Raw genomic sequence first — 17,425 nt, forward strand, 5'->3', positions numbered from 1 at the left:
TTTGATTGGGAACGAGGAGGCACTAATTAATTTGAAAAGCTGTTATCTTGCTCTGTATCTGCGTCTATAAGAGGGGTTTGAACCATTTGGCTGTGATGCTTCAAACACAAAGAGCTTCATTTCCCCTAGAGACGCCAATGCCAAGTTCAGCCCACAAACCCTTTTCAATTCCGCCAAGCAATTCTAGCCATGCCATTAATTCCACAAAGCCAAATGTAATTGATTGATAAGGGCCTGAGATTAACCTTTCCTATGAGTTTTTGTCTCTCAATCGTGATGGCCACGTAAGATGCTGTCTATCCCATCAACACTATCGCTTTTATCTGATCCTGGTTAAGAGCATTGGCCATTACTGTTGACCTGGGGGGACTGGATGAGCAAAAAGGTCCACTGAAAATGTCCATCTTTGACTGCCACATCTGAAGTCTGATCTGATGAGAATGTCCCATCTTATCTTTAAAGACAATGAAGATGCATTTGAACCGGTTCCTTGTTTGAAAAATGTATTGTTGGGTACAGAAGAAAACCTTGCGTGCTCTTTGGAAATGTCCTGTTGTTGTCGAAGTTAGCATCACTTACACAAAAGAACATTTTGCTGTTATCAGCGCTAGCATGCTCCTGGACACATGATTTAAAGTGTCCTCTCAGGTGGGAGCAGGTCCACAAACTTGCACTAAACTGAAACAGAATCCCACTGGACCATATCCAGCCTAACTAAGAGATATGGTAGATGCAACTAAAGATTGTGAAATCCGTTTGACTTTGAAAACCTGTGGAAAGAACAATAAACAATGTTTGGGTTTTTGTTGATATCTTGAGAAAAAAAAAAATGTTTTAAAAACACAATTTTAAACAGCTTTTTTTAAGAGGGTCATTTGCAGAAAACAATGTCATTTGTGGGCCATGATTTACTACGGATATAAATAACGTGCTACTAAACTAGTATTAATAGATTTGACTCTGTTTAGTGGGTAATGTGAAATGTGCCATTCATTTTATTGTCAGTTATATTTTATTTTTATATGATTTATTACAGGCACACAGAATTTACCCTATTCAAATTGAATCTATTCAAATTATAAGTATATAATTACCAAAACGATTGTAACAGTGTTGAAATTAAATATTTCTTTTAAGTTAGACTTAGGGTTCAGAAAAATAGTTTTTTTCGAATGACCCATAATTATCTGGCGTCCAGTAAATTTAGAGTAAAATAAGTTGATATGGGCATTAGCAGTAGCTACAGAGTTGAGTTTTACCAAAATTGTGTTCTTTCTAAAACACTTAATGTACAATCCCTATTCCAAAAAAGTTAAACAGTAAAAACATAAATAAAAACAGAATGCAATGATGTGGAAGTTTCAAATTTCAATATTTTATTCAGAATACAACATAGATGACATATCAAATGTTTAAACTGAGAAAATGTATCATTTTAAGGGAAAAATAAGTTGATTTTAAATTTCATGGCATCAACACATCTCAAAAAAGTTGGGACAAGGCCATGTTTACCACTGTGTGGCATTTTTATAACAGTCTGAAAACGTCTGGAGACTGAGGAGATAAGTTGCTCAAGTTTAGGAATAGTAATGTTGTCCCATTCTTGTCTAATACAGGCTTCTAGTTGCTCAACAGTCTTAGGTCTTCTTTGTCGCATCTTCCTCTTTATGATGCGGCAAATGTTTTCTATGGGTGAAAGATCTGGACTGCAGGCTGGCCATTTCAGTACCCGGATCCTTCTTCTACGCAGCCATGATGTTGTAATTGATGCAGTATGTGGTCTGGCATTGTCATGTTGGAAAATGCAAGGTCTTCCCTGAAAGAGACGACGTCTGGATGGGAGCATATGTTGTTCTAGAACTTGGATATACCTTTCAGCATTGATGGTGCCTTTCCAGATGTGTAAGCTGCCCATGCCACACGCACTCATGCAACCCCATACCATCAGACATGCAGGCTTCTGAACTGAGCGCTGATAAACAACTTGGGTTGTCCTTGTCCTCTTTAGTCCGGATGACATGGTGTCCCAGTTTTCCAAAAGAACAGTTTTCCACTTTGCATATTAAATGAGCCTTGGCCCAGAGAAAACGCCTGTGCTTCTGGATCATGTTTAGATATGGCTTCTTTTTTGACCTATTGAGTTATAGCCGGCAACGGCGAATGGCCCGGTGGATTGTGTTCAGCATTCCTGTATGTGATGCAGTGCCGTCTAAGGGCCCAAAGATCACGGGCATCCAGTATGGTTTTCCGGCCTTAACCCTTACACACAAAGATTGTTCCAGATTCTCTGAATCTTTGGATGATATTATGCACTGTAGATGATGATAACTTCAAACTCTTTGCAATTTTTCTCTGAGAAACTCCTTTCTGATATTGCTCCACTATTTTTCACCGTAGCATTGGGGGAATTGGTGATCCTCTGCCCATCTTGACTTCTGAGAGCGACTGCCACTCTGAGAGGCTCTTTTTATACCCAATCATGTTGCCTATTGACATAGTAAGTTGCAAATTGGTCCTCCAGCTGTTCCTTATACTGTATATACATTTAACTTTTCCGGCCTCTTTTTGCTACCTGTCCCAACTTTTTTGGAATGTGTAGCTCTCATGAAATCCAAATTGAGCCAATATTTGGCATTACATTTCAAAATGTCTCACTTTCAACATATGATATGTTATCTTTATGCTATTGTGAATAAAATATAAGTTTATGAGATTTGTAAATTATTGCATTCTTTTTTATTCACATTTTGTACAGTGTCCCAAATTTTTTGGAATCGGGTTTATATTTTATTTCCAAGAAAAAGCAGTGTTTCTCTTTATCATTGCAAATCATGATTATGACCATTATGTGGTACATTTATAACCTTAATAATAAGTATTTGAAATATAGCATATTTGCATTTTGAGCATATTTAGTAGTGTTTGGGGTAACGCACTACAGGTAACTTGAGTAATGTAATCAGATTACTTTTTTCAAGTAACTAGTAAAGTAATGCATTGTTTTAAAATTGACAACAAAATATCTAAGTTACTTTTTCAAATAAGTAATGCAAGTTACTTTTTTCCCATTTATTGAGTGACAGCTCTCTTGTCCCCATGTTGAGAGAAATCGTGAGTAAGTACAGAGTCGCTGACCTTTGATGATCCAATTCAACCATACTAATATGCAAAAATGACTTTAGATAAACATCACATTTGTGTTTTTATTTTTTAAATTTTTATTGCTTAAGTAAGAGTTTTGAACTTCCTCCTCCTATTCTTTTTAATCCAGAATAGCAGCACAGCTGACAGGTTTGTTTGAGCTGCGCCCTCTACTGTACAGAAGTAAATATACATTTCTTTCAGCCTGAGGCTTATTCTTATCAATTTTGGTGTGAAACTACCAGTTACTACCAGAATTTATTCAATTCTCTATTCAAATAAATAAATGCTAAACTTATTCTAACAGAGTTGAAATAACAGCTCTTTAGAGTTAGACTCCGGGTAAGTAACCGGCAGTAACAATACATTTCTTTTTTTTCTTTTTTTTTTAGCTCTTAAAAGTTCAAGAGTTACTGTTTCAAAGTAATTAATGTTTCCCTATAAAAGTAAAATAAGAATCTATTAGCATTAGCAGTAGCTTCAGAGGTGGTAAGTGTTCTTGTCAGTTGCTCTACAGCAACTCTGCAAGCATCCAGCAGCGCCAGCCGTTCCCTGTCATCCTCTCCACCGCGTAAATTCACTAAACTTCATGGAAATTTAATAAGAGCTGCTGCTTTGGGCCTCCCTCCCGTAGAGCCGCGACCCGCTGCTGCTGCCAGGCACATATGTGATGATTTACAACCAGACACAAGTCTACCACCTTCCTCTTCTCCGTTTTCTGTGTCCAGCAATCTCCCTTGTTTCGGAAGTGTGTGTAAGTGGCAGAATACACAGCCTTGGGGCCAAAGGCTTCTGAAGTTAAGCCAATACAGGCTGCGCTTGTATCCAGGGGACAAACAATATCTGGAAGTCGTCAGTGTGTTTTATTTTCTTTTCTCTTCACCTTTAAAGATGACCCGCTCTGTTCCCATAACACTATCAGGCAGCAAAACGCTCCTGGTCAAACAACAATCCGTTCCTGTCTGAGTCTTTTCATCCTGCCCTAAATCTTCAAAAGAGACACTCTCTGATTCTGTGCAGTAACGTAATCCTCATCCTAATTAGCTTGACCCTTACAATAGAGGAAACACAACCGCTGCAACCCTCCAGTTGCTACACAAATTACTGGTAATCAGGAAATGGTAGTACTGGCACCATACACAGAATCTTAAATCATGATTTTTAATTACATTATGGAAACATATGCATTTTTACAAGTAAAACGCAATGGTGAATTCTCACCTTTTTGGAGACGAGCGTGGGTTCCTGTTGCAGAAGCAGGTAAAGGGTCGTAGCGTTTCCAAGCGCCGCACACCGCAGCCACTCCCTCTCAATGGGCTCCATCTGTACCCGATTAAACAGTGACTACAAACAAGACATGGAAACAAGACAAAAAGGAGTTCACCTGTAGAACACAACACACACGATACATGCAGTCCACGCATTTTTCATGTCACTACCAAAACAGTGTATGTTTTCGTCCATTGGCTGAAACTGATTAAACCACACTTCTACATTTTTTATCAGGACATATTCCTGTGTCCCTCTCTCTCATAGCCTCTCTTTCATAGTAGACAGGTTCATCATTTTGAGTTAAATGTGTTCAAAATCTGAAAATGTGTGTGTAACTTTAAGGAACATCACTACCAAGCACCTTTTTTCTGCCATTAAGCAAACTTTTTTGGGTGTTACTCCAAAAAATTAGTTTTTGTGTGTGTACAGCTGTTCAGAACTGTACTAGCTAACCATGTGCTGATTAGCATCTTTGAGCTAGGCTCAAAAGTATCTAAAATCGTCAATACTGAAACAGTCACGACCGAAACAAGTGGTGAAGTTTCGGTTGTGACATAATTGTTTTTTGAGTGTTATTCGATAAAATTTATTTTTTTATGTGTGCACAACGGTTCAGAACTGTACTATCTAATAATGTTCTGATTAGCATATTTGAGCTAGGCTCAAAAGTATCTAATATCGTCACTACTGTCATGACCGAAACGTCATCATTGTTTTGGTAGTGACAAAAGAGAACACATAATCATTTATTTGGGGGAAATAAACTAAATTTTAGTACAGTTATGCAAATCATTAATATTTTAATATGTTATATTAGTGTTTTAGTATGTAAGTTAAAATTCTGTAATGTGATGTGGTCAATACCAAAATATATTGCCACTACCGAAAATGTGCAGTCACGACTGAAACATGGGATGTTTTGTCAAAAATAAAGTATATTGAATTATCAACTAAGATGTTATTATAGTGTTTGGTTCAATGTATATTCAAACTAATGAATCCTTAACTTTGAAATCAGTATAATAAACTTTATGCCTTTTACAAAGAAAGACTAGATTCAAAATACAACAGATCTCATAAATTACACTTGAAATATTGTTAAAATTGTAATTGTTATTGATTTACCTGTGATTTTTTTTTTTTAAAATAGCAAAAAAAATAAAAATAAATAAATAAATTATATATATATATATATATATATATATATATATATATATATATATATATATATATATTTACAAGGTAGATATAAACAAAATCTTAATAGGTCAATGTAACCCTTCCTATTGAACGATTTATTATTGTGTTTCGGTAGTGACAAATTTGGGGAGAGGAAAAATATTCCAAAACTTTCTGAAAATACGATATGAGAATTAACTGCACAATTACTAGAAATGTGTACCTTGGATATAATCCAATGTGCATACATACAAAATACAAAAAAAGACGTTTTTTTTTTTCAAGACGTTTCCAACCCTGACGTTGAACCAATTCTGTAGAATGGCCCATAATGAACCATTTCTTCCAAAAGTGTATTTTAGCAGTATTTTTAAGTGTGAATAATACACTTCTCAGACTCTTTGTACTAAAAAAATGACATACAAAGGGGATGAATTGTTAAGTTCCTAAATATATCATTAAAAACAGTAGCATACCGTATATACTCTGCAATATGCAATAAGCAGTACACTAATGTTCCATTCCTGCACTATGAAAGTCAGTTATAATACTGCCTTCAGCTCCTTCTAGTTTTGACCTCTCTTCATTTCTAATCTAAGGTCGGTTCCAGGCAGCCTCCCCCTAAACAGAACCAGACAGGGTTTCTTGTCACACTGATCAATGACCTGTGACCATGTCTGGGGCCCTGCTGACGCCCGTGGCCAGCACAAGGGCCCCGTTGTTCAATCTGACGGAACGCGTCAGGGATCCAATACCCAGATAACAGGATCCGAGGGAAGACTGTGGATCTCAACACCACTAATCCTCCTGTTTAGCACCTGTTTATGATATGACAAATTGAAACCCCCACCGTGAAGGTCCTGACATTATTGCATTTCTGTTCAAAACATTAATTCAACATGGCAACTGAGGGGCTGCCGCTTAAAGCGAGGGGCAGAGCGTGGATATCGACATATGTATGTGATAAAAGCTAAAGGAACATACATCCAAACCCTGAAAAAAACCCCCAAAACAAATAATTCACGGGGTGATATTACAAACAAACAAAACTAGCAGAGGAAAAGAAGGTTTTTGGCAGAGGCCAGAATCCTGCGGCCTTGCCCCACTGTGACCTCTGACCCTGTGTTAAAGGCAGAGCGTGCAGAAAGACGGAGGAAAGCGTCTGCAGATCAAAAGAGGCTGACAGATGAAGGCGAGGGGTCTGCGTGACCTTGACTCTTAAACTTCAGCTGCGTCTCCAGACGAGAAAACACTGACGTGAGCTCCATTCATCTGTTTGCTAGCAACACCCAATGCCAGATAACATAAGCTGCTAATTAAAGACTCATTAGAAAGCAACCAGATACGCCACAATCTAAAGTGTGACATCAAAATGTTGTGCACTAAAGCATTGCTGGGCATCAAAGGATCAATTAACATTCTCCAAATGTTATGACTTACTTATTTGAGGATGATGTAATAACTGCTGGAAACTCAAATGAGAAGAACAAAGAAGGCAAATACGTCACAAGCACCCTCAGATCCAGATCCCATGATGCCTTGTGCTGAGGAAATTCCTGCTGTGAGAGGGCAGACCCCAATAACAAGATCTATAAAAATAACCGTGACATCCTGTTGCTATGGTCAACAAACAGCGAGATGATTGATGAAGACAAACTGCTGCAGTGATGGACATTGCGAGATATCTCTCCAAGACTGCCTGTCTTACCTCAGCCCTCGCGGACACATGAAAGGATTTGGAGTCTCGCTCTCAGACAGATCAGATGTCAGAGCTCCGTTTTCCCGCTCCAGGTGTTTATTTAGTTGTTTTCTTCAACAACTTGTTCAGGTTTACATGCCTTAAGTCTCTAAGAGGCCATTATTATTGGAAAACCATCTGAACACCTTTAAAACAGCCATTAAATGCAACAAAGTATGCCATTAATGTGTTTATAATATACCATAGTATCCACTCTACAATATGAAAAGGGGAGTTCACTAACAATTTTGGTCATTTTTTATTTATTTTTTTAAGAAGTGAATTCATGTTCAAGAAAAACTCTCCTTTTTTGATTACTTTAACTTAAAAACTTAGCCCAGGTTTCATAGACAAGGCGCTGTTTTAACTGAAAACAACTTGTACTGATATATCTTAAGATATGTCAGTGCCATTGTTTTATCTCAAGACGCATACCAGTAATGTCAGTTTTTTTCTAAGGCATGTTTATAAAACCTATTTAAATGTCGTAATTGAACTAAGACCTACTGCTGGCTTAATCTAAGCCCTATGTGTGCAACCAGGCCTTAATTTTTTGTTATATTTGTCAATAGTGAACCATCTTAAAATGTCAACCCTGTTACTATGATTTTTTATAGAAAACATTTGATAACTGAAAATTAGATCATTCTGGAAATATCATTGTATACTTGTCTTGCTAATAAAAACCTTAGTCCAAGATCTTTGGTGTAAACAGTAACCCAGTCAACCCTGTTATTATCAACCCTGTTACCTTTCTGAAGGCATAATTGTATCCTATCAAATGTTTAAATTAAATAATTTAACTTAAGTTGGCATATTTATTAACACTTTATTACAACATTGTGTCTGACAGTTTAAATGTTAAACATTTGCACTTGTAAATGTATTTGGCCAGTGATTTTATCCAACTTACACTGCATTCAAGGTATATATTTTATCAGTTCTTGCTTTCCCTGAGAATTGAACCCCTGACCTAGGTGTTGCTAGTGCTGTGATCTACTGTTTGAGCTACAGGAAAGCTTTAAACATTTGGATGATTAAAATAAGAATTTCACTGGTTTAAAAACAAAATCACCATGTCAGTGAAAAAAATTATTTTTACGAATATTTACGAATCTTCCATGTCATAAAGGTATATGTATAATTTCCCTTATATCGTTTTGGAGATAAATGTAAGATCCCCAAACCCCATCCCGAACCTAAACATACCCATTTTATACAGAATATTAAAAGAATAAAACATAATAGACAGAAATATGTGTAGGAAAATGACAATTTTAGTAAAAATATAACATTAAAATGATTTTTTTTTTGAGCCACTAATCCTACACCAACCCCTAAACCTACCCATAACCATTTCTTAAAACTACATATTTTTATAAATAAAAGAATAACAGACATAAAAGCATATTCACAATAATTTATTTATTTCAAAAATGTCAAAAGTGGTACCAAAAGTAGTTCAAATGATGATGAGTTCCAGTTGCAGTCCTCTCTGGCGGTAATAGTTTTTTATTTTTAGTATAGGTTATTAATCCATGAAAATATGAATCCGGCTTCTCAGTGCCGTAAACCATGTCGAAAATGTTCTCGATGGCGCAACTTTCAAATTTGAATCATAACGAGTGCTGGCTTTGACTATGATGGTCGCTGCTGAGAATGAAGATAAAGATCGCCAGATAAAGGGCTATGTTTGGATCTGTTCCTTACAAACATATGGATTCTAAAGATTTGGAGTACAGCGAACAAATAAAATTGATGTAATTTGTGAATTTATGTTGGTTTTGGTGTATCTTATGGTTGTATTGTCAGTCGTTGCATAGGAGAAAACGCCTTCTGTGTCACAGCAAACTGAATATTTCAAAATGGTTAAACAACTACAGATATTTTATTCATTTTAAGGTTTCAAAGTGTATTCTTGTTTAACATTATGTAATCCTCCTAAACAAGTTTGCAGCAAAAGTCACGAACAGAGATGTTATTTTCATATTAAGTAGATGAGTGTCATGATCACCGTCTGTTCCTGTCAGTTCCCGGACTACATCTCCCATCATCCTCTCTGCCACTCACCTGCACACACTTAACACTAATCACTAATCACCACACCCAGCTGCAGCTCATTACCAGGACAATAAAAGACTCTTACACACATCACCTCACTGCTAGGTCTTGTTTCCCAGTGTAACATTTCCAAGCGTTTGTCCTGTTTATCCTGTCTGTTCCGGTTCCTGTTTCTGTTTCTGATCCCTGTCTGGTTCTCCTGTCCTGTGATTGATAGCTGCCTGCCTTTTGACCACCGCCTGTTCTCTGACTACGATCCTGCCTGTCTCTGATGTTCCAGTTTGCCCCGTTTGACCATGCCTGTACGACCACGCTCAACATTTAATAAAGCTTCGCATGTGGATCTTACTCTGAGTCCTGCCTTCGTTACAGAAGACCTAGCCACACCCAGATCCAGCAGCTTTGTTGGGCGTCCTAGTCCCAGTATGGATCCCGCAACACATCTGGTCAGCCTTCGTCAAGGTAACTGCACCCTGGAGGTTCATATCCAGAAATTCCTGGACATTGCCCATTTTTCTGATTTACCGGACTGTGCCCTCATTGACTTTTTTGCTTATGGACTAAATTAACCTCTTAAGGGTTATTTAATCGCCAATGGTCCCCGAGGGACGTTTATGGAATTCTTGGACTTTGCCCTGCTTACCGTTGGTTCACGTTTTACTGTGGGTGTCGCGGGGAAATGCGACACCATAGTAAATCACGTAATGGACGCCGCATCAAAGAACATTCACAAAATGGCGGCCACCATTACAACAACACCAGTCTATGTCCCAGCTGATCTCCATGAGCAATGTCACGTCTCCGCTGATCGCCCAGAGCAACGTCACGCCTTCGCTGATCGCCCAGAGCAACGTCACGCCTTCGCTGATCGCCCAGAGCAACGTCACGCCTTCGCTGATCGCCCAGAGCAACGTCACGCCTTCGCTGATCGCCCAGAGCAACGTCACGCCTTCGCTGATCGCCCAGAGCAACGTCACGCCTTCGCTGATCGCCCAGAGCAACGTCACGCCTTCGCTGATCGCCCAGAGCAACGTCACGCCTTTGCTGATCGCCCAGAGCAACGTCACGCCTTCGCTGATCGCCCAGAGCAACGTCACGCCTTCGCTGATCGCCCAGAGCAACGTCACGCCTTCGCTGATCGCCCAGAGCAACGTCACGCCTTCGCTGATCGCCCAGAGCAACGTCACGCCTTCGCTGATCGCCCAGAGCAACGTCACGCCTTCGCTGATCGCCCAGAGCAACGTCACGCCTTCGCTGATCGCCCAGAGCAACGTCACGCCTTCGCTGATCGCCCAGAGCAACGTCACGCCTTCGCTGATCGCCCAGAGCAACGTCACGCCTTCGCTGATCGCCCAGAGCAACGTCACGCCTTCGCTGATCGCCCAGAGCAACGTCACGCCTTCGCTGATCGCCCAGAGCAACGTCACGCCTTCGCTGATCGCCCAGAGCAACGTCACGCCTTCGCTGATCGCCCAGAGCAACGTCACGCCTTCGCTGATCGCCCAGAGCAACGTCACGCCTTCGCTGATCGCCCAGAGCAACGTCACGCCTTCGCTGATCGCCCAGAGCAACGTCACGCCTTCGCTGATCGCCCAGAGCAACGTCACGCCTTCGCTGATCGCCCAGAGCAACGTCACGCCTTCGCTGATCGCCCAGAGCAACGTCACGCCTTCGCTGATCGCCCAGAGCAACGTCACGCCTTCGCTGATCGCCCAGAGCAACGTCACGCCTTCGCTGATCGCCCAGAGCAACGTCACGCCTTCGCTGATCGCCCAGAGCAACGTCACGCCTTCGCTGATCGCCCAGAGCAACGTCACGCCTTCGCTGATCGCCCAGAGCAACGTCACGCCTTCGCTGATCGCCCAGAGCAACGTCACGCCTTCGCTGATCGCCCAGAGCAACGTCACGCCTTCGCTGATCGCCCAGAGCAACGTCACGCCTTCGCTGATCGCCCAGAGCAACGTCACGCCTTCGCTGATCGCCCAGAGCAACGTCACGCCTTCGCTGATCGCCCAGAGCAACGTCACGCCTTCGCTGATCGCCCAGAGCAACGTCACGCCTTCGCTGATCGCCCAGAGCAACGTCACGCCTTCGCTGATCGCCCAGAGCAACGTCACGCCTTCGCTGATCGCCCAGAGCAACGTCACGCCTTCGCTGATCGCCCAGAGCAACGTCACGCCTTCGCTGATCGCCCAGAGCAACGTCACGCCTTCGCTGATCGCCCAGAGCAACGTCACGTCTCTAGATCAGTTCGGGAGCGGAGAAGGTTGCGTTCCAGTGTGACTGATTCACCGCTGATTTCAGCACGAGCGGCTGGCATTCCTAAGCCTCCGCCGGCCGCGTCGCACTCAAGCCAGCCGGCCGCGTCGCACTCAAACTCGTCGGACGCTACGCTCTCAAGTTCGTCGGACGCTACGCTCTCAAGTTCGTCGGACGCTACGCTCTCAAGTTCGTCGGACGCTACGCTCTCAAGTTCGTCGGACGCTACGCTCTCAAGTTCGTCGGACGCTACGCTCTCAAGTTCGTCGGACGCTACGCTCTCAAGTTCGTCGGACGCTACGCTCTCAAGTTCGTCGGACGCTACGCTCTCAAGTTCGTCGGACGCTACGCTCTCAAGTTCGTCGGACGCTACGCTCTCAAGTTCGTCGGACGCTACGCTCTCAAGCGCCCTGGATGCGATGGACAAGATGGCTGCTTTGCCAGTGCCCACGGGCAAGATGGCCGCCCCTGCAGTGCTGAAAGATGTAGGGGGTGTTCCAGCCATTGAGTCCGCTCCAGAACCTGCTTCAGCCAGTGAGTCTGCTCCAGAACCCACTCCAACCGGTGAACCATCACCTCACCCTCGGAAGAGGAGGAGAAGGAGGAAGAAGGCTTCTTTAATTCCTCAAGGCTCAGAAGCCTTTCAAGAGGCCGCTGGGGGTCCAGAGACTACTCCAGAGGTCTCTCCCACTCCGCCCAGGTGTCTCGCTCTGCCGGCGCCACCTGAGCTCCTTGCCCTGCCGGCGCCACCTGAGCTCCTTGCCCTGCCGGCGCCACCTGAGCTCCTCGCCCTGCCGGCGCCACCTGAGCTCCTCGCCCTGCCGGCGCCACCTGAGCTCCTCGCCCTGCCGGCGCCACCTGAGCTCCTCGCCCTGCCGGCGCCACCTGAGCTCCTCGCCCTGCCGGCGCCACCTGTGCTCCTCGCCCTGCCGGCGCCACCTGTGCTCCTCGCCCTGCCGGCGCCACCTGTGCTCCTCGCCCTGCCGGCGCCACCTGTGCTCCTCGCCCTGCCGGCGCCACCTGTGCTCCTCGCCCTGCCGGCGCCACCTGTGCTCCTCGCCCTGCCGGCGCCACCTGTGCTCCTCGCCCTGCCGGCGCCACCTGTGCTCCTCGCCCTGCCGGCGCCACCTGTGCTCCTCGCCCTGCCGGCGCCACCTGTGCTCCTCGCCCTGCCGGCGCCACCTGTGCTTCTCGCCCTACCGGCGTCTACCGAGCTCCTCGCCCTACCGGCATCTACCGAGCTTCCAGCCCTGCCGGCGCAATCCAAGCTTCCAGCCCTGCCGGCGTCGCTCAAACGCCTTGCGCTGCCAGCGCCACTCAGGTGTCTGGCCCTGCCAGCTTCACCCACACGCCTTGCCCTGCTGGCGCCACCCGAACTCCTTGCCCATGAACCTGTGACGGGCCCCGCTGAAATCCCCAAGAACTTTTTGGGGGGGGGCAGTATACCTAGGGGTGGGGAGCTGGTGGGTGGGGACCCTGCTCAACCACTGCTGTCATGGCCATTAATGGACTGTAGGCCACTAAGGCCATGTATGGACTCCGACCTGCCGTGGCTGCCCAAGCCGCCCGACCTGCCGTGGCTGCCCAAGCCGCCCGACCTGCCGTGGCCGCCTAAGCCACCTGACCTGCCGTGGTTGCCTGAACCACCCGACCTACCGTGGCCGCCCAGGCCACCTGACCTGCCGTGGCCGCCCGAGCCACCTGACCCGCCGTGGCTGCCCGAGTTCCAGGGGCTGCATTGGAGATCCCGTTCCTGGCTGCTACTAGATCTCCAATGCACCCCCCCCCCCTCCCTAGCTGTTCCTTCACGTCGCGAGGACGCGCCTTCCGGGAGGGGGGCGTTATGTCATGATCACCGTCTGTTCCTGTCAGTTCCCGGACTACATCTCCCATCGTCCTCTCTGCCACTCACCTGCACACACTTAACACTAATCACTAATCACCACACCCAGCTGCAGCTCATTACCAGGACAATAAAAGACTCTTACACACATCACCTCACTGCTAGGTCTTGTTTCCCAGTGTAACATTTCCAAGCGTTTGTCCTGTTTATCCTGTCTGTTCCGGTTCCTGTTTCTGATCCCTGTCTGGTTCTCCTGTCCTGTGATTGATAGCTGCCTGCCTTTTGACCACCGCCTGTTCTCTGACTACGATCCTGCCTGTCTCTGATGTTCCAGTTTGCCCCGTTTGACCATGCCTGTACGACCACGCTCAACATTTAATAAAGCTTCGCATGTGGATCTTACTCTGAGTCCTGCCTTCGTTACATGAGTAAACTACATTCAATAAATTCAACTAAAAACATATTGATATTACAGTTGAATACAACTGATTTAAAACATTAAAGCCATGATTTTAATATTAATACATGGGAATTCATACACATTCACACTTGGATATGTAAATGATTTACATTTTATTGCTGTTAAAACGCAAGTATTTTACGTTTTATTGCTATAAATACGTCAGTATTGTACGTTTTTTGTGTATGAAAACGTAAGTAAATGTGGTAGAACCACACTTTACGTAAAAATTATTTATATACCACTTGATACAATGTACATTATACTGTAATTCTAATTAATGATTAATAATTTTCTACTATATAGCAGCTCTCCGGTGTTTTCATATTTTTATTTTCAGACGTCTGACCCCGACGGATTGAACAGAAGAAGTGAACCGGAGAAAATTTCGAAGTCAAAGAAGGCGGAGCCTCAGTGCCACACCTACCTATTACCTCATAGCCACGGACTAAAGGTCAAAAGCATTTATCAGTCGGAGCAAACTTTTCCGGAATGTTTGCTTTGGCAAGCCGTCTCAAACTCTTGTAACAAACACGAAACGAACTTCATTTTGGCCTGATTTTGTTTGAAATGATGTCACACCAGTTCGTTCTTTGATTTTGTTTGAAGCATATCAGGCCTTAACAACCGTAAATTTCCAAAGCAACATTTTTCACTAATGTCAAAAAACTTTAACTGGTAACATGAACCAGCAGAAAACTTCAATCTCTTAAATAGTATTTTTCCCCTCAGAGTAACAGTCATTAATGGGGTCAACAAAACCCTACATTATTTAACACGCATGTCTTGTGCACATGTTTATGATTTGACATCAAGACTAGAGCAAAGCCATTCAACAAATTATGCATGTTCTGCCTCACCTATATGTAGGTTGTTTAAAAAATGCAATATTTTCTGCTAAAAATAACAATATGTTAAATCACGAGTGAGCTGGAGGTGAGTCAGGTCTACTCTTGAACATGTGAAGTGCCGTGTTGGCACACAAAAACCCAACGGCCTGGTGAACTCATCCCAGCGTGGTCTCACTGAAGGTGCCTGTTCAGACAGTGAATGCTAACATGGAAATGGCTGAGCTGGGACACTCACTCTGTTAGCATTGACAGAATGAGACAGCTAGGTCAGTCTCCCGCTCGCTGGGAGAGCAGATACCATATCAGCAAGTTTTGTGCCCTTTGTGTGGACACCAGGGATGGAGGAGAAACATGCTGTAGCTTATGCTACATACACTAAGTTATGTGGGTCAGCTACTGATTCATTACCCTAGATTAGCTAAACTAGAAGGCTAGAAACTAGCTAAGTTTTGCCAACATTTCCTTAATTCTTACATATATATATAAAAAAAAAAAGCTTAGAGTGGGAGTAACTGTACCTCTAAAAAAAGTAAAACCACATGAATAAATTGGTCCTCTGTGACGTATTTTGAAATGTCTTCAACAATCTGCTGCCTCAAACAGGGTGTACTTAGGGGGTTTTCTTCATGAACAATCTAGGTAAGGTTGAGGTCAGGACTTGAGCCCCGCTGAGAATTTATCACCCCAACATAAAATTAACAAGAGAAAGGAGCAGTAATTGGCAGGCCAGTTGGTACCCGGCCAATAAAGTTTACAGCAAAGTTAAAATGAAGGTTTACAAGAGACAAACTCCCCTCGTTTATTCTGAAATTAATGTCTCTGGTTGTTTATGGCTCTGTTGCCTTCTGACATCCATTTTTGAAAGAAATGCTCCAAGCAGCAAGTTTATGGTGTAGTTTATTATGTGGTCTCAAAATTCATGGGCATAAATCATAAATGCTCTGTATTTGATTTTCTGTATTGCCTGACGATGAAAGCCTGTAGACAGAGATTTGCCAGTTAACTCAAGCCCAAAGTATACTTCCGTTTTGATATAAATGCATAGTGTGTGCATAATATGTAATGCATAGCCTTTCAAAGTCCATTTGATAGCTTGTGCGAACACAAGCAGTTGACCAATAAAAATGTCTTTGCACAATTTTAAACTAAATTTGCATGCATCTTTGAACCCCTCACAAAAGTGCTAGTCATTGCAGGCGTCTATTGTTGTTTAGTCTCCAGTAGTTTGTTGTTGTTCTTCTGTCTCTTTCGTTGCGGGTTTCAACCGTGAAACAATGACCCAGACAGTGTTGCCACCTTGTGCACCAACTAATTAGTGCAAAAAAATTCAAGGCATATGCGCGAGCTGATCACACTACCCACGGTTAGAAAAATCTGACTGCGCAAGTACAGTAAACATATAATACTGATAATGAAATTTACATCACATGCACTGTACGCATTCCTTCGAGTATGTGTGAACAGCAAAGTATACTTTGGACTTTAAACAAATAGTTCACTAAAAATGAAAATTATCATATTTTACTCACCTTCACGTAATTTCAAACCACCATGATCTAAAATAAACAGTAAATTTGTTGAATTGAATGTTTTTTTTTTTTCATTTACAATACAAGTAGCTAATTTTAGTATTATACAATTATGATATAGCGATTCAATTTACAGCCCTTTCATAAATTGAATAAAAGCATAAAAAAGCAAGAACAATAAAAAAGCATTCTGTATAAGTAGATTTAAAAAAATTGTTTGTAGAAAAGAACCGTATTGGTCCAACCAAATTGACTTGAAAGCACCTGGCATTTTAGTTACGACTTCTACGATTATTGTACGCACAATTATTGATGACATGAAAGAACCAATGACCACTGACATCAATTGAGACAAACTAAAAATATAAAAATAGCAAATTTGATGTTATAATATGTGCAAATGCATGAAGGAAAATTGATACCTGCCAATAGCAAATACAATGCCAATAGCAAATGATGAATTTGGTCAGTTTCTGTGGCCTCTGAAGATGTATAATATAGCACACAAGTCATATGGGCTACTTCTATTGTGCTTTTACAATGCTTTTTTGCTTGGTTTTTGGAGTTTGACATGCCCAGGCCAATGTAAGACTGAGTTTTATTTTCACATTATTTTGAACATCGCTTTTTGCATTCTCACAAGTGCATCACATTTAGGAAAGTCCATAAAAATAAGGCCTAATGTACTGTATTAATATGAAGGAATATTCTGTATTAATTCCCTTTCAAGGGAACTTGCACTGTTTTGGAAGTTGTGATGCTATGGAAACACTTCTGCGTGATTGCTTCTTGAAGCATGTGTGTAATCAGTCCAGGGGCATGGTGGGACTTCATCCCATAGCCTATGGACCTGGACCCAGGCCAAACAATGTCAGCTTCTGTGACTTCAGCAAGCACTCTGTGTTCAAAATTTCCTATATGGTGTTGTAATTCCTAGAGGAAGCATATATTTAAAAAAAGAAAGAAAAAAAAAGAAAAGTTAAATGGCAAGCAAACAGCAATTTATGTGTTGTTTGTTTGGGAGTGGAGCATACATGGTCAGCTCAGGAGGGGGCAGACTTTGCTCATTGTAAGTGGTTACCACTAAGAACG

General features: G+C 42.7%; 1 protein-coding gene across 1 annotated transcript in view; it reads right to left on the bottom strand.

Moving 5' to 3' along the window:
* Positions 1-661: 661 nt before the first annotated feature.
* The window catches only part of LOC137014593 (uncharacterized), a 67,552-nt gene continuing 50,788 nt past the window's right edge, over positions 662-17,425 (bottom strand). The window contains exons 4-5 of the mRNA XM_067378972.1: positions 4,363-4,485; positions 662-770 (exon numbers count right to left, since the gene is read on the bottom strand). Of these exons, the coding sequence (XP_067235073.1) occupies positions 711-770; positions 4,363-4,485 (183 nt within the window). The 3' untranslated portion in view covers positions 662-710. The remainder of the gene's footprint in view (positions 771-4,362; positions 4,486-17,425) is intronic.

Source organism: Chanodichthys erythropterus, chromosome 24 (assembly GCF_024489055.1).
Source record: "Chanodichthys erythropterus isolate Z2021 chromosome 24, ASM2448905v1, whole genome shotgun sequence".
Classification (NCBI taxonomy): Eukaryota; Metazoa; Chordata; class Actinopteri; order Cypriniformes; family Xenocyprididae; genus Chanodichthys; species Chanodichthys erythropterus.